At 38.1% G+C, this 18,324-nt stretch overlaps 1 protein-coding gene across 8 annotated transcripts in view; it reads right to left on the reverse strand.

Annotated features, from left to right (window-relative positions):
• The window catches only part of LOC311279652 (signal-induced proliferation-associated 1-like protein 2), a 143,442-nt gene that overhangs the window by 19,036 nt on the left and 106,082 nt on the right, over positions 1–18,324 (reverse strand). Inside the window, exons 12-17 of one of the 8 annotated variants that reach the window (XM_084391286.1) lie at positions 17,479–17,588; positions 15,913–15,995; positions 11,105–11,511; positions 7,260–7,454; positions 2,435–2,488; positions 755–905 (exon numbers count right to left, since the gene is read on the reverse strand). In XM_084391286.1, coding sequence (XP_084247412.1) covers positions 755–905; positions 2,435–2,488; positions 7,260–7,454; positions 11,105–11,511; positions 15,913–15,995; positions 17,479–17,588 — 1,000 coding nt within the window. The other 7 variants (XM_084391281.1, XM_084391282.1, XM_084391280.1 and 4 more) reach the window with 7 other exon arrangements.

The following is an 18,324-nucleotide window of genomic DNA, read 5'->3' on the forward strand; positions in this document are numbered from 1 at the left end:
AACAGTTTTATCATAGTACATCTCCAGAAACATGGTAGTACCATGATATACTTTTACCACTCTATTACCTGATCTAAAAAAATATTATGACATTATGGTAAGTAAAAAAAAAAAAAGATTACCACAGTAAATATCTAAAAAAACATGGTATTATTATGTCTAAAAAAACATAATACATAAAAAATATGGTATTACAATGGTAAATATCAAAAAAGAAAAATCTATGAACAACAATATTAAAGTACAAAAACAAAGCATAGTTACAAAGAACAAAAAAATATGAAATTACCATTGTAAAGGCCCAAAATCATAGTACTATCAAGGTACATATATAAAACACTATGGTAATACCATGGTACTTGTCTGAAAAACAGTGGTGCCATCGTACATCTCCAAAAATATTGTAATACTCTGGTCCATTTAAAAAACAAAAACAAACAACTATGGTATTACCATAGAAAATACATGATTACTCTGGTAAATGTCTTAAAAACATGGTATTATTACAGAATCATGTCCAAAAAATCCTGTCTAAATGCCCTTACCAGAGAGGGTACTTTCATGGTATTACATACACCAAATTGATACAATTTCTAGTACTCAGAAATTGCTAGTAAATTTAACAAAAAATTACAAAGAAACGGCAAGTAACACATTGAATGCGAAATTTTGAAGCGGAAAAACTTAAATAATATTTTCTTGTCAAATAAACTGCAATAAAGCTACTTTAAAAAGAGCATGTTTGATGGCGTACCTTTCTGTGTCCGCTCTCTCCAGGTGGGCTTTCAGACAGCATCATCTTCATGTATTCTTCTTTACACATGTTGGGCTGCAGACCTGTGTCCTTCAGTTGGTCCCGTTCTCTCTCCTGTATCCGACTGGACGTCTCTCCGGCGTACAGCTCCCTGTGGAACACACACACACACCGATCATAAAGACAGGCCCATGATGCTGGCATTTAGGACTCAGGGATGAACAAGGGTTACTCAAACACGAAGGATCCAGGGTCTGTCTGTGTCTTATTCTTTTGTCTCTTATTTGACAGCATGTGCGAAGCATTGAGGAGACGGACAGTGAGGATTACAGGAGATCTGGTTCGTGTAATGATCATCAGTCTCACACAGAACACTAAACTGTGAGTTCAGAACACTAACATCTTGAGCATGTTTGTAACACATCCTTCCATCGGGTAAAAAGGAGGAAAGGGAAAGATAGTGGCGGGAGCAATGTGACCTTGATAGTGTTGTGACTGCGTGCAGTGTGTGTGTGACTGGCAGGGTGTTAGATAGCTGTCAGACAGCATGCACAAACAAACACACACACAAACACACACACACACACACACACACACACACGGACTAAAACAACACCGGAACAACACTAGAAATAATTTTATATTTCATAAAACATTTCATATTAAATACAAGATAAACTCTGTCGACAGTACCTGGAGCAAGACATTAATCATCATTTAACTATTTAAACATTAAATATGTGGATAGAGATTAACAACCGAATACATGGCACACTGAAAAAAGACAACACACACACACACACACACACACACACACACACACACACACACAAAAAAAAAAAGTAAATAAATAAATTTACTATAATTAAATAATAATTTTACATAAATATTAATAAAATAACAAAAAACACACACACACCCCTGTTTACACCTGGTATTAAGATGCATTTTGGTCGATCAGATCACAAGTGGACAACACTAAATACAGGTGTAAACGGGATATAAAAACGTTTTGAACATCTGGTTCAAAAACTTAAATGTACTAGTATATATGTCGATTATTCCTGTGGTATTCAGTGGCTAACATCCTCGGGCTGACACACTTCCACAGGGGAAACAATGACAGGCATTTCCATGCAGAGCATAATTTCTTCTAGAAAGTAACAGGTAAAGGTAACTAATATGCAAGCTGTTAAAATACTTAGTGATTGTGTAAATACTGCAGGTGAGTTAATTAATACGGTGAGAAGGTCACATTCAGACGGTGCAGTGTGTGTGTCGTCAGGCTAAAAATAACAACTGAGCAATGCAGCGAAAATCCAAACGAGTGCAATAGTGAAGAGGTTGTATTAAAACTCACTCAAAGCCCGCAGGCGCTGGACTGTGTCATCACAGCTGTCTGGCACTAGAGCCGCGGCTTCAACACACTTGGTGACCCGTTGACCTTTACTGGTGTGTGTGTCTATGAGCAACTGTTGATATGAGCACTACAGGCTACGTCTGAGCCTGACAGAAACTGTCGAGGTGAGCAAGGAGACGAGGGTCGGTGTGGCACAGCGGGGAGGATTTCAACTCGAGACATTTACACTCAGTGTGGAGAACAGAAAGGTCAGGGGTCAAAGGGGAAAGTTCACTAACAGTGTGAGCACAAACATACACAGTGGGGGTGTGTGTATGTACCTGGACCGCTCGGCTAGAGCCTTCAGAAGGAAAGACAACAAGCTCTCGGCTCCACTGAGCAAAAGAAGCCGAGGAAAGTAGAAGAAACAGAATAAAGTTAGCAGCTGGTGAGAGGTTTATAGTGTCAACGGGAAAAAAGCTTCATTAGCAGGCACAATAAATGTGAGCATTATTGGATGATTTGTCTAGAGGCTGAGTTGCGTAACGTGGAATAAACAAAGAATGGAGATGCTAACTGCATTACAAGGCTTCTTTTATAACAGCTGGGGAAAACAGCTCAGCCGCACCATCAATCTAAGAAGAACAAAAGACATTACTGGAGAGATGGACCTGAGAGAGTTTCAACAAGCGCATAAGCACACACTCGCTTTTCTAGCTGAATGTAGATGTAACATAGGCGTCTATTGTTTTCAGATAAGTCTAATTATAAATAATTATAGACAATAGAGGGAATGCATTGACGTCACTTTCCCGCAGGAATGCCCATCAGCCGGAGTGACAGGAGAGCTGCTGTGTGACTGGAAAACTGCGAAAACACCAGTAAAACAAATGATTATCAGTTTAAACTAAAGGTTGGACTCGATATAGTGTTCCTTACAACTTACCAAAGATCCAGTGATCCATGTACAGTGAGGAAAATAAGTCTTTGAACACCCTGCTATTTTGCTAGTTCTCCCACTTGGAAATCATGGAGGGGTCTGAAATTGTCATTGTAGGTGCATGTCCACTGTGAGAGACATAATCTAAAAAAAAAAAATCCAGAAATCACAATGTATGATTTTTTAACTATTTATTTGTATGATACAGCTGCAAATAAATATTTGAACACCTGTCTATCAGCTAGAATTCTGACCTTCAAAGACCTGTTAGTCTGCCTTTAAAATGTCCACCTCCACTCCATTTATTGTCCTAAATTAGATGCACCTGTTTGAGGTCGTTAGCTGCATAAAGACACCTGTCCACCCCATACAATCAGTAAGAATCCAACTACTAACATGGCCAAGACCAAAGAGCTGTCCAAAGACACTAGAGACAAAATTGTACACCTCCACAAGGCTGGAAAGGGCTACGGGGAAATTGCCAAGCAGCTTGGTGAAAAAAGGTCCACTGTTGGAGCAATCATTAGAAAATGGAAGAAGCTAAACATGACTGTCAATCTCCCTCGGACTTGGGCTCCATGCAAGATCTCACCTCGTGGGGTCTCAATGATCCTAAGAAAGGTGAGAAATCAGCCCAGAACTACACGGGAGGAGCTGGTCAATGACCTGAAAAGAGCTGGGACCACCGTTTCCAAGGTTACTGTTGGTAATACACTAAGACGTCATGGTTTGAAATCATGCATGGCACGGAAGGTTCCACTGCTTAAACCAGAACATGTCAAGGCCCGTCTTAAGTTTGCCAATGACCATTTGGATGATCCAGAGGAGTCATGGGAGAAAGTCATGTGGTCAGATGAGACCAAAATAGAACTTTTTGGTCATAATTCCACTAAACGTGTTTGGAGGAAGAAGAATGATGAGTACCATCCCAAGAACACCATCCCTACTGTGAAGCATGGGGGTGGTAGCATCATGCTTTGGGGGTGTTTTTCTGCACATGGGACAGGGCGACTGCACTGTATTAAGGACAGGATGACCGGGGCCATGTATTGCGAGATTTTGGGGAACAACCTCCTTCCCTCAGTTAGAGCATTGAAGATGGGTCGAGGCTGCGTCTTCCAACATGACAATGACCCGAAGCACACAGCCAGGATAACCAAGGAGTGGCTCTGTAAGAAGCATATCAAGGTTCTGGCGTGGCCTAGCCAGTCTCCAGACCTAAACCCAATAGAGAATCTTTGGAGGGAGCTCAAACTCCGTGTTTCTCAGCGACAGCCCAGAAACCTGACTGATCTAGAGAAGATCTCTGTGGAGGAGTGGGCCAAAATCCCTCCTGCAGTGTGTGCAAACCTGGTGAAAAACTACAGGAAACATTTGACCTCTGTAATTGCAAACAAAGGCTACTGTACCAAATATTAACATTGATTTTCTCAGGTGTTCAAATACTTATTTGCAGCTGTATCATACAAATAAATAGTTAAAAAATCATACATTGTGATTTCTGGATTTTTTTTTTTAGATTATGTCTCTCACAGTGGACATGCACCTATGATGACAATTTCAGACCCCTCCATGATTTCTAAGTGGGAGAACTTGCAAAATAGCAGGGTGTTCAAATACTTATTTTCCTCACTGTATATTGACATGCAGCCAGGAATAGTGTTTCCTGACATTTATATGTGCCTGATTTAAACGCCGGAGAAATGCATAAAGCTAATTTGCCTGTGAAAACTTTAAATAAATACAATATAGGTCTAAATCTGGGTGATCACTTATATCAATGTTATTTATATCGTCATATCATCCAGCTTTAAAACTTGTATAGTTTTTTGTCAGTGTTTATTTAAAAACATCCAATTATGCAGAATATACGATGGTAAATATTTAATTGATGAGTGGTCAATACAATATATAGTGTATGATTTTACCCCTAAATTCAGCATATTGACAAAATGATAACTGCAAATCCCCCTTTCTCTGCCTGGATCAGTTGTGTCTGTGAATTGCAGCGATCCATTTGCTTCTCTGTTCTGTAGCTTTCGGCAGTCTGTAAAAATATACCTCTGATTTCTTGTCAAATCTATTTGTACAGTCAATCTCAAAGCTCTTTCCCGTTTTAGATGTGTTTTGTGTGTTTTTCGCAGCATTCGCACTGAAAACCAATGCTGTCGCTCAGTGTTTCTGCCACTCTGTAACCGCAGTCACTCCGGCCGATGGTGACATCACGCGCACACCCTCTATAGATAGATAGATAGATAGATAGATAGATAGATAGATCTAGTTCAGTTCAAATTCACTCTTCTATAAGGTGAATTAAGGTATTTTGGGCCACTTTTTGACCATCATCTCAATGCCCAAAGTGGCCAAATATACATTAATTAATTCAACATAAATGAATACCAGTCTTTTCCCACTAACGTCACCATGATCTAAAAACAAAAACATCTAAAATATCTCCACCATGGCTCCCTAGAAGGAGGGGAAGCAAAACTAGAATACTAAAAGAAAAGTGTCCAGTGCTAAATACCAATCTTCTGTGTGGAATGGTACAGTAAACAAAGACTGGACATCAACGTGTAGATCAATAATGAGGGGAGACACATGCCAAGTATATTACGTTTGCGTGCTTACAGAGCTGCTACTGATGGTTCATTCCAGGCCGCGGTGATACTCGGATCGATAGAGGAAATATCCGCTTTGATCAGTAACCTATTGCAGATGTTTTTTTTTGTCCTTGAAAACTGAAATTGCATGATGATTGTGCCAGAGGAGAGATTAATTGGATAAAAAGAAGTGAGAGACCTTTGCCGGTGGCTAAATCCAGCCTCGGAATAGATTGGTCTCTCCTGGCCTTTTAAACCAGACGCTTAATGAGTCACACTGGCACAAGATTGGAGTGCAAGAATAAATTTAATCAAATCTAAAGCCCAACCTAATTGTTCACATTAGGAAATCACAATACAACTCCTTTTAAATATACTTTTACTTGAGTGCTTTACACGCACTAGAGATTTTGAGGTCTAAGAGTATGTGGTTATGGCCAATGTTAAATTAAATATTACAACAAATTACTCTCATAAGTGTCTTAGCTTTTATAATGCTGCTTTTAGTGGCTTAAACAATTAAATAAAACCTTCTCTCCAACCATACCAGTAGATGCATCCTATTTAGTTATGCACTGATATGGAAATTTTGGTTAATACTGATAATTAATGGTCTGTCTGAATACTCGATTCTGATTGGCGGAAAGGTGTGCAATAAAACCATTTAATGCACAGGTTAGTTCCAAGTAAGTTTTACACACATACGTTTACTGACTCGCACACAGAGATTGGAGGTCGTGCTGCACACACACAGAAACAGGAGCACAGAAGCTTGTTGTGAATGCTGCCCCATGACTTTTAATAATAAATTAACTTTGCTTCTGAATCGCTAGATTATATTACTCAGCAAGGAGGTGGTAACGTCGCTGTTTTTGAAGCAATTCAACTCACAGCTTTATTGCTAATAGAGAGATGCTGCACAGAATCAGGTAATTCACACACACATCTCTCTCTCTCTTTCTCTAGGCAAATTCATTCAAATAAATGTTATGATTCAAACAAATAAATTTAACCTTGCCGCACTAATTTATCTCTGTGTCTGATTTAAAGCGGACAAAATGCTCGATCTAACAAGTCATAGCTGATGAAAATAACCACCATTTTAACATTTCCAGTCAAATTTAACACTGTAAACATCAATGATAGCTTTAACTTGTCAATGCTGGCAAATTACCATGGTATAAATGGGATAATCCACGCATTAAACGATTTGAATGATTTGTTGCCTGACGTAAAAATAACAAAAACAATGCCTGAATAATGAAAGAAAGTCATTCAAATTTCCTTGAATGTCAAATAATGGACGACATTATCAAATCAAAATGCATGTGTCATGGATCAATAACGTGGAACGTTTACTCAGATCCAGCATGATTGTGTCTGTGCATGAACGGATAGGTCAACTAAAAATGATATGGGATTGTACCATTTGGCTACTTCATATGTGAAGGCACCAATCAAAGTCATCATGGTGAGCAGTGTGCATCTGAATTAATATAATCAATAATTTATTAGGTTTAATATATCAGCCTAATTTTCTTAGTGGACTGACAGCAATAACATTAAAAATGAAAGCCGATACTGATTATTGTGCATCCCTAATCCACACATCCACACACTCACCCACACTCGGACTGAATTGGGGGCTCGTCCGGGACCGGTTTGTCATCGGCCCTCCTATGGCAGCTGTGTGTGTGTGCGTCAGTGCAGGGCTCGGGCTCCTGGCTACTGTTGGGAACGGCCTGGGCTCCGGGATGTTCTGGAGAGGGCGTGAACTGGGAGCTGTGGGGTAAGGGGCTGCCGGAGTGGTGGAAGCCACTGGCCAGCGCACATGGGATAGTGAAACGTGAGAACCGGCAATCAAAACAATATGAAATGACTTCCTGTACTAATTAATTTAAGCAGCGGTGGTTAGATGAAGAAGGGAAATAAATATACAGGTCTGAAAACGCCCAAGAGTAATTAGATCAATAGTGATCTAATTCCAAGAACAATCCCCTGGGATTCTGCATTGACAGTGTTCTGTTCGGGCATCTTTTGAAATGCATTCACAAGACAAACATGCACTCAAAATCACACACATCAGAACTGACAACATGGCTACGAGCAGGACCCTGACCTCTCTACTACAACATGACAGCTGCCATTCTCTCCGGTCCATCTCAAGGAGACTTTTTACCATTTTTCTGCCTTTTATGTAACAGTCTATGCTTTCAAGGGTTTAGTTGACATAACTGTCCTCCAAGAGGCTCCAATAATACTCCATAAAATAGTGTACTTTCGAAACCTCACTTATCAATGCATTTGAAGACAACTCGCCCTGAGCAATATAAGAACACTCTGAACATAACAGAAGGTAGATATTTTCTTCCTGAATTGCTCTGCAGTGCAAAACAAAAGAGTTTCATTGTATGGATGGAAAATAACCCATGTAAACATTTAAGCACCATACACAAAGCTATCTATATTTCCTAATATTAAAGATAACTTAATTGCACAATCCCCACAACCACCCTGGACAATGCAAAAAATCTTTGTAGTGGGTCTGTCCCATTTTCACTATGGTTCTCTAGCAGGAAAATCATCTACATGAGTAATATTGAGGTAACTGGCCCAAGACTGGATCTGCTACTTGAAGATTAATTGATTAACTGGACTGGAATCACAGGAAATCATTTCCAGATTTTTCCGCTATGCTACCGGAGTGTTCCAGATACAGTGAGGAAAATAAGTATTTGAACACCCTGCTATTTTGCAAGTTCTCCCACTTGGAAATCATGGAGGGGTCTGAAATTGTCATCGTAGGTGCATGTCCACTGTGAGAGACATAATCTAAAAAAAAAAAAAATCCAGAAATCACAATATATGATTTTTTAACTATTTATTTGTATGATACAGCTGCAAATAAGTATTTGAACACCTGTCTATCAGCTAGAATTCTGACCCTCAAAGACCTGTTAGTCTGCCTTTAAAATGTCCACCTCCACTCCATTTATTATCCTAAATTAGATGCACCTGTTTGAGGTCGTTAGCTGCATAAAGACACCTGTCCACCCCATACAATCAGTAAGAATCCAACTACTGACATGGCCAAGACCAAAGAGCTGTCCAAAGACACTAGAGACAAAATTGTACACCTCCACAAGGCTGGAAAGGGCTACGGGGAAATTACCAAGCAGCTTGGTGAAAAAAGGTCCACTGTTGGAGCAATCATTAGAAAATGGAAGAAGCTAAACATGACTGTCAATCTCCCTCGGACTGGGGCTCCATGCAAGATCTCACCTCGTGGGGTCTCAATGATCCTAAGAAAGGTGAGAAATCAGCCCAGAACTACACGGGAGGAGCTGGTCAATGACCTGAAAAGAGCTGGGACCACCGTTTCCAAGGTTACTGTTGGTAATACACTAAGACGTCATGGTTTGAAATCATGCATGGCACGGAAGGTTCCCCTGCTTAAACCAGCACATGTCAAGGCCCGTCTTAAGTTTGCCAATGACCATTTGGATGATCCAGAGGAGTCATGGGAGAAAGTCATGTGGTCAGATGAGACCAAAATAGAACTTTTTGGTCATAATTCCACTAAACGTGTTTGGAGGAAGAAGAATGATGAGTACCATCCCAAGAACACCATCCCTACTGTGAAGCATGGGGGTGGTAGCATCATGCTTTGGGGGTGTTTTTCTGCACATGGGACAGGGCGACTGCACTGTATTAAGGAGAGGATGACCGGGGCCATGTATTGCGAGATTTTGGGGAACAACCTCCTTCCCTCAGTTAGAGCATTGAAGATGGGTCGAGGCTGGGTCTTCCAACATGACAATGACCCGAAGCACACAGCCAGGATAACCAAGGAGTGGCTCTGTAAGAAGCATATCAAGGTTCTGGCGTGGCCTAGCCAGTCTCCAGACCTAAACCCAATAGAGAATCTTTGGAAGGAGCTCAAACTCCGTGTTTCTCAGCGACAGCCCAGAAACCTGACTGATCTAGAGAAGATCTGTGTGGAGGAGTGGGCCAAAATCCCTCCTGCAGTGTGTGCAAACCTGGTGAAAAACTACAGGAAACGTTTGACCTCTGTAATTGCAAACAAAGGCTACTGTACCAAATATTAACATTGTTTTTCTCAGGTGTTCAAATACTTTTTTGCAGCTGTATCATACAAATAAATAGTTAAAAAATCATACATTGTGATTTCTGGATTTTTTTTTGATTATGTCTCTCACAGTGGACATGCACCTACGATGACAATTTCAGACCCCTCCATGATTTCTAAGTGGGAGAACTTGCAAAATAGCAGGGTGTTCAAATACTTATTTTCCTCACTGTATATGGTTCAAAAGTTTGGGTTATAATGCCCCAAAAGATTTCTATTTCAAATAAAAAAAAAATTTTTAAACTTTATATTCATCAAAGTATCAAAGTTGGTTTTTGGTTTGAAGCAAAAACATGCTCTTTTTGTGTGTATATCTTTAAATGCAAATGAGCTGCTGCTCCCCACCCCCTTTTCCAGAAGAGGGCAGAGCCTTTACAACTTGGGCCTCGTATACTCCAGCAACAATAAAACAGGAAACAGCATGGGGCCGTTTCCACAAACGCGTTTTTGCATTCCACTGCGCTGCTTTTCCATCATTTTCTATGTAAACAAGCGCTAAACGGACCTTGCATTGTTTTCTCCCATTCGGTGCCATTCACACACAGCGCGTCTTTGCGTCTAAAACGCAACGTTTTATCTAAAAACCTTTTCTATTTTTAAAAAGTTCAACTTCTTTTAACTTGAGTGCTACGCTTTTAGAATGCCATTTCCTGCGCGAGACATTGTGAAAGATGCGAGCGCCAAGGTCAAACACGTCCATCTAGCACGTTTACATAGAAAAGCAATGGAAAAGTAAGGCAGTGGAATGGAAACATGCATTCTGTTTTCATTGATAACATTTAGACTGTTTATCACGTAGCTGAGACATTCTTGTGAAGCTTACTCAGAGGAGGAGCTAAGCTAACAGGGCAGATTCTGCGAATTTTACATAATAGGTCACTTTCAGCATCTTCAAAATGAGAACAGAAAGTCAGTGATAGCAATTTAAATGCAAAAAGTCTGTTGGCTTGCTGTTAAAAAAAAAGCACCATCCCTCTCTCTCCAAGAGAATACACACAGCTGGATATATAAAATTATCCAGATACTGTGGAATGCTTCCAGTCTGCTATCTGTTATTGTTTATAAATATGTGCATATTCTTCCAGTTACACACAAACACACAATTTTTGTATCTGGATATGTACAAAATAAGACTGGAAGCATTCCACATGGTCTGAGTGGGAATCTAACCATTAGGCTAATCAATAATGTTGGCAAAAACACACCGCTTGGAACCATTTGAATATAACCAACCAGGAAATGCATGATCTGTTCAGCCTCAAGCTACATCAATCTGACCTGTTTATGTTCTCCTATACATCAGCACTCTTTTGCTCACCTGGAATGAGATGAGATCTCGCTCAGGTCTCCTATACTCCCCTCCGCGGGTGTGTGTCCGGCGGCCAGAGCCGAGGCGTAGCTCTGAGGAAGGTACAACCTCCCGTGGTCCTCCTCCATTGAACCTTCTTCAGTCAGCTCCGGTGTCCAGGGGTGTCCCGTTTCAGACGCGCCCCGCCCCTGGAGCACGACGCGGGCCACAGATGCATTGGCCACCCCTGGGGTCATGCTACAGGGCGCAGTGTCAATGCCGCTGTCAGTGGAGGCTCCTTTAATGTAGGTGAGACCCAGCATCTCTGGATCCATCAGGTCCCCGGAGCCGAAGTGCTTCTCATCACTGTTACTGCTGGAGGCATTGCTGGATAGAGTGTTACTGCTGGAGTGGCTGGAGTTCTTATCGCCGCCCTGCTGGAGGAAGACACACACACACACACACACACCAAGGAAACATTAATAATAGGGAAAATAAACCTGCTGCTGTCTGTCATTAAGGATAATCAAAGAACAACAGAAAAAGAGAAATCATTCACTGCTCTAGACTGAATAACTTTTGTAGCTTTAATAAGTATTAATCTATATTTCATTTATAATTTATGCAGTGAAGACTGTGAAGTGTTTGATAACTTTATTCGATTTCTGTATCATACCTTTTAGACCTACCTGAAAGTTAAAGGTTACATGGATCAAACACTACGAAAACAATAACTTTTTGTGCATTTTAACAGGACAAGTAGAAACTGAACTGGTGTGACTCAGCCAATAGAAACAATTGAGCCCTGATTTATTGAAGGACAGGTAACCGTGACATTCATTTTAATGAGTTTATGTGAAGATTGTTTTAATGGCATCTTTATGATTTATGACCATCTTTATGGTCTCTATGATTTTTTTTTTCTATGAACATTCAGCATCACAGTATAATTGAAAGCTATAAATGATAACATTTATTAGACTTTAAAATATAGTCTAGTGTCTTTATGTTGTTTCTACATTAATTTGGAGATAAAATGTGAAATTATCACAATATGAAAATATATAAAAAACTTTAATGTTAGGTGCGATTTTTTTTAATCGATTGACAGCATATATATATATTTTTTTTTTATACACAAATATAAAAAAATATTTAAAATTAAGACCTGGCAGCATAAATACCAAGGCTCAGTTTTTCAGTAGCTCACATTGCAACAAACAATACATATTGTGCCATTGTGTATGTGACGTTTTGCATATTTGCATATTGCATAGCATATTTTTATCATCTAGAATTCTAATTAGCAGATGGAAAACGGGTCGCAATCGCTGTCATATTTTTTGTCATGTGACACCTTCTTTAGTCCAAACTAATATCATGCCAATTTAAATGTACCACTGCACACTGGAAAGACCAGCAAAACTAATTACTGTGAGGTAATGAATAATTCTGTGACGGGTGGTAATGTATGCAAATATGAGCTGTATTCATTAATTAGTGCGCAGACAATAGGCGTAATAAATTAAAAGAGGGGAGCCTGTGGTGAATGGCGCCATGTACATCTCCCAGTGGATACGGCCAACAGCATTTTAGACAATGCAACAGACATTAGAGACCATTTCAGAGATTAAAAGGTTTGTAAGTTATTGATATAGATGGTAAAAGGCAAACAGACAACAACAAACATAATTAAGAGTCTGCGATTCTGACATTAAACCTGCTTTTAGACTGACATGAACTGATCCAACACACTCATTAATGCAGCTGTAAAACACATTCCACTTAACATGGATAATGAGACAGTCCTTTAATCTATCATGGTTTTCCATATTTGTTCAGAGGCTCTACAGCTGCAAACCCCCTATAGCTCTTCATCACACACACGATAAATCATATGTTGTAGATTAAACATCCCCAGGATCTAAAAGTTAGAGTTGCTAACTGAGAAAAGCATTAGAGAACATGGCACTCGAGATTCATTTGAACAGCATGAAGTGGTAAAAATTGATTGGGTATTATACTTAACGTGGGATGGAATGAATTAAGACATTATATGCCATTTTCTTTAATATAAATTGTTAAATTAATAAGTAACGTGATTAAAAACTGCAGTGATTGCAAATCAGAATAGAGGCAAACGCTTTCTACAGTCACTGAAAGAGAAAAGGCCTGATTTGAAGGAAATTACAAGTAATAACATTAGTGTAAGTGAAAATAAGTAATTAACATTAATTTACCTTGAAGGAAAATGAAGATGTTCGTACTACAACACAGTTTAATAGCAAAAAAGTATCACTATTATACGACGCCTGGCAACGTTTTACTTAATTTCTGTAAAAATACATTTAAAATCATCCAAACACACATCCTCCATGAACTCTTTTGCTTGGTGGTCTAAAGTCTGCATTTACATGCATGGGTTCAGATTCTAAAGTACGATTGGTTAATAACGTTTAAGGCGGGGCTCAACAAAAGCTAAATTTTATTGAAGTATATCCAAACGTAAGTGTAATACAGCAAGCAGCGAAATTACAATGCTTTCTAAGATACTTCATTTGCAGGCATACATCCTTACAAAAATGCACTTGCAACAAGCTCTAAACACTCAAAAGTTTAAATAAAATATTTCAAATGTAATTAAGAATGATTTCACTCAATATTTGTGTGCACTACTCATTTTCTACGCTTATTAGAGCACAACACTATCTTTGTTTCCATGCAAAGTTGCAATTTTAAAAACATTTGCGAACAAAGCCCTGTTTCCATCCCATGTGTTCAAGAGAACAAAACCATCACTTCCTAGGAAATTGGTGCAAAATGTCTGTAATAAAACTGGAAGTTGCTGCAATCGGGAAAGAAACTGTGCCGCTTTTTTCATACATGGGTCTCAGAACGCGCAGACGAAGCGCTATAAACGCTTGCTATCTTGCGTTCGGAGAAGGATACCAGATGTTTGGGAGTGCAATCGTGCGAGACAGTTCTGGGAGGTCATTATATTTAGATGACATTTCAGGGTTTTCAGAATGACCAAAACAACATTTGAGATGCTGTGCGATGCAATTGGTCCGCTGGTTAGTCCGGTTATCCAATCACATCCCCTGTTGAGGAGCCACATGATTTAAAAAAAAAAAAAAAAAAAATGTATGCACATCCAGGGATTTATTTGGTAAATGTGTTTCCATCATAATTTATGCGCATATCTTATTATCCAATGGAAAAACTGTATACCTCAATTAAGCACATGAGTTTTTAGCATTCCCAAAACGTACATACAAATAGGTGGATGGAAACATACTGTTAACTTAGTGCTAAAGCCAGACTCATTAGCAGAGATTCTACATACAAACATCATTTCAAATCAGTCTACAGGAGCCCTGCGTTAAACGACCGTAATTTACTTTGAATTGGCTGCCGGTGGTCAGATGCTATTACTGGAGCAGGGAGTGAGAGATATTGGGTAAAACTAACATTGAAGGTGAGAGAGATGGCGAGAGAGACAGACAAACACGAGCACAGAGCGCCAGCACCAAGGGCAGACTGACCTTATCACCATTCATTCATCACACTGATGCACACACACACTGACAGCACGACTAGCGGGGCTCTGCGTGTGTGTGTGTGTATGTGTGTGTGTGTCATATCAAGCTTTTCAACCTACTGTACGTAAAGACGAGCTGGAACGTCTCCAAAGCAGCAGATCCAGGAGAGCCAGTGTTACTTGATTATAGGGTTGATATGTGAAGTGTAAGTCTCACTTACCACATTAAAACACATTCTAACATTGTTCCCGCAGTAAATTTCCCAGAGGGAATTCCCCAAGATTATGAATTAGTCCGGCATTTATAAACATACAGTTGCATATATAAACAAATGCCTGCTGGCTAGCCAACTAACCGACTGAATCATAAATAAACCACATGGTTTATTTTGTCAGCGGTCTTCTGAACTTTGAATGAACTAGACCTCATAACCTTCTTAACAGCGTTTGTGTGTGTAAGACGATCGGGATTTTGCCAAGAAGGACATCAGTGTTGGTCTAAACCACAAATCTTTAGCGTTAGATTTGCGGCTTCAACAAGATTCTTATTTCATTTTGATTTTAGGGCAGTGGTCCTCAACCAATGATTTATAATAATACAAAACACGCATTAAAGATGATAAAACAACTAAAAATCTAAATATTTCTATTCATCCTCTCAGTAAAGGGTTTATTTCTTTGAGGAAATAAATATGAGGTAGCCTATTTTTAAAAGTGTGATTTTTTTAGACCTGGAAAAGTTATGTACATTAATAAAATCTTAAAACGCCATGGGCATTTTTATAAAGAAAATTTTAAATACATTTATCCAATAACTATTCTAATTATGACTCTAAGCAGTGTCATTTTAATATCACTGACTGATAGTTTAGTAAAACTATCCTTTTCAATTAGTTTTTATTCCTTTTAGGAATTTTGTTGTTTTTTTTGGTCATTTTTATTAGTTATTGTTTTTTTTATGTCCATGTATTTATTTATTTATTTCATTTTTATCTCAGTTTTAATTGTAGTTCATCAAGTTAAACTAAATGAAAACGAGAAATGCTTTGGCAACTATCTGAAATAAAATACATCTATATTTTATTTCAGTTAATGTTTATTTTATTTCAAGTAACAAAAGTGTTGTTTTTTTTAATTGTTTTTTTGTTGTTTTGTTTTAATTAACTATAACAACCCTGATTCTGAAATATATTTTTAAAAATCCATATTTAATTTCCGAATCTTCTTTCAGGATCAGAATAAATGATGTTGATCTTCAGTTTTACTCTAGCGGAGTGTCACATGGGAGTAGTCTTACCCGCCTCAACTTGTTCGGAGAATCCTTGCCTCTTTCCTTCAAAGAGTTGAGGATCTTGGTGGAAGGGACGTGCCACTTCGCCTCTGTGAAGAGAGAATAAAGCACAAGCTTTGAGTTTCCCAGAACATCTTACTAAAGAGAACAGAAGAGCATAGACCAGGCAAACTGGTCACGTTACTTAAATCATCTATGATATTCTAATAACCAGATTGACCACAATTAACTAGGGCTGCACGAAAAAGAGAATTGCGTTTTTTATTACAAAAGTTGCATTTGCAATTTAAAAAATAATCTCTAGGTTTGCTTGTTTGCTGGGCTGCACAATTTGGCCCAAAATTTTGTGATTATATATTAATCACATGGGTCAGTTTTCTGAAATTGAGATTTATACATCATCTGAAAGCTGAAGAAATAAGCTTTCCATTGATGTATGGTTTGTTAGGATAGGACAATATTTGGCAATATCCCACCTAATATTTGAAAATCTGGAATCTGAGGGTGCAAAAAAATCTAAATATTGAGAAAATCTCCTTTAAAGTTGTTCATTTATGTTCACGATTGTGCATTCACTCACAAAAATTAATGTTTTAAGTATTTACGGTAGGAAATTTACAAAATATCTTCATGGAACATGATCTTTACTTAATATCCTAATGATTTTTGGCATAAAAGAAAAATCTATAATTTTGACCCATACAATGTATAGTTGGCTATTGCCACAGATAAACCCGTGCGACATGTGACTGGTTTTGTGATCCAGGGTCACATATGATTAATAATAATGGTAAAACTTTACAATAAGGTTTCATTTGTTAAAATTAGTTACTGTATTAACTAACATGAACAATGAGTAATACGTTCATTACTGTACTTATTTATCTTTATTAATGTTAGTTAATAAAAAAAAACTGTTCATTGCTTGTTCATGTTAGTTCACACTTCACAGTGCATTCATGTTAACAAATACAACATTTGATTTTAATTATGTATCAGTAAATGTTGAAATTATCATTAACAAAGATGAATAAATACTGTAGAAGTATTGTTCATTCTTAGTTCATTCTAATGTTAACTAATGAAACCTTATTGTAAAGTGTTACCATAATAATAATAATAATAGTTATTATTTTTATTATTATAATTAATAAAATCAAAATATTAAACAAAATTACTTTTTTTAAATGCTTTTTTAATTCACAGTGAAATATTACAATTTACAAATGACCTCACGAATGTTCATGGCTGTCTTAATTTCTTCATTTTCAAACATTAAAGCATCAAGCTTTTATTATTTTGGAGGAAAACCACAAGCTGCTCACGAGTAAATGAACACAGAGCCTCGCTTCACTCTGAAACACACATGTATTTATTGAATTAAACTGCAGATTTTTGCATTTTGATAAATCAAACTAACCCCAATCCCGATTTCGGTTTTAAATAATCGTGCAACCCTAACATTAACCTATTATTGCCCAGCAGGAAGTGTTAAACTTCCAGTATAGCTGATGTCCATCTGACCTTCACTCGTGAGAAGGAGAAGTATAAAGCTCAGTGTGTGAATCTGACCTGCAGAGCGAGTTCTCTCGAGAGTGGGCTCTCTCTCCCTCAGCATCTCCCCGTCTCCCAGCATGCACTGGGCTTCAGCGGAGCGCTCACGGAGGACGGGAGACTGACACCTGTGAAAGGAACAGGCTGGAGTTTAGCTCTTTCGGGAAGGGGAAAAGGACTTCAATCAGCCAGAGGATGATGATGATGATGAAAGCCAGTTTTTTGGGCTATTCATCTGTCATTGCAGTGCATTGATGTTCAGTTTGACTGAAACACCTCACACCTCCAGCTGTGATCAAAGCCACTACGTTTGAGGACACGTTCACATTCACATAGCAATAGCTCATTTCTTTACTCACACTAAGAAATGTCAGCCTTGCCTTTGATTAGATTCATTATGGATTGATTATCTCACACTCTTCCTCTGTGTGAAGGTTCTGCTCTAAAGACTTAACGTCTAAACGTATTTATGGACGAGTACCAATTAGTAAATGACCAATTACTGTGCCTGAACATTAATCAGGTTACTCGTTACTTATCAATTCATTTCTAAAACCCAAATCAACCTATATCAGATGAACAATACAATAAACAACAAATTGTTTACAGTTTCTATATAAAATGGAAAAAATGTATATGAAATAAATTAATATTAATAAATATTTATTCTGAAATTAATAAATGTTTAATTAATACATTTAAAGTTAATTGCACTATATTAAATAAACTCCAAATCCCTATATTACAATTAAAATCAACCTACGTAAGGTGGACAATATGATATACATAAAAAAAATTAAGTATATGAAATAATAATATATACATTTTATTAAATAATAGTAATATTAAACAGTTTAATACAAG

Source organism: Rutilus rutilus (assembly GCF_951802725.1).
Source record: "Rutilus rutilus genome assembly, chromosome: 20".
Taxonomy (NCBI): domain Eukaryota; kingdom Metazoa; phylum Chordata; class Actinopteri; order Cypriniformes; family Leuciscidae; genus Rutilus; species Rutilus rutilus.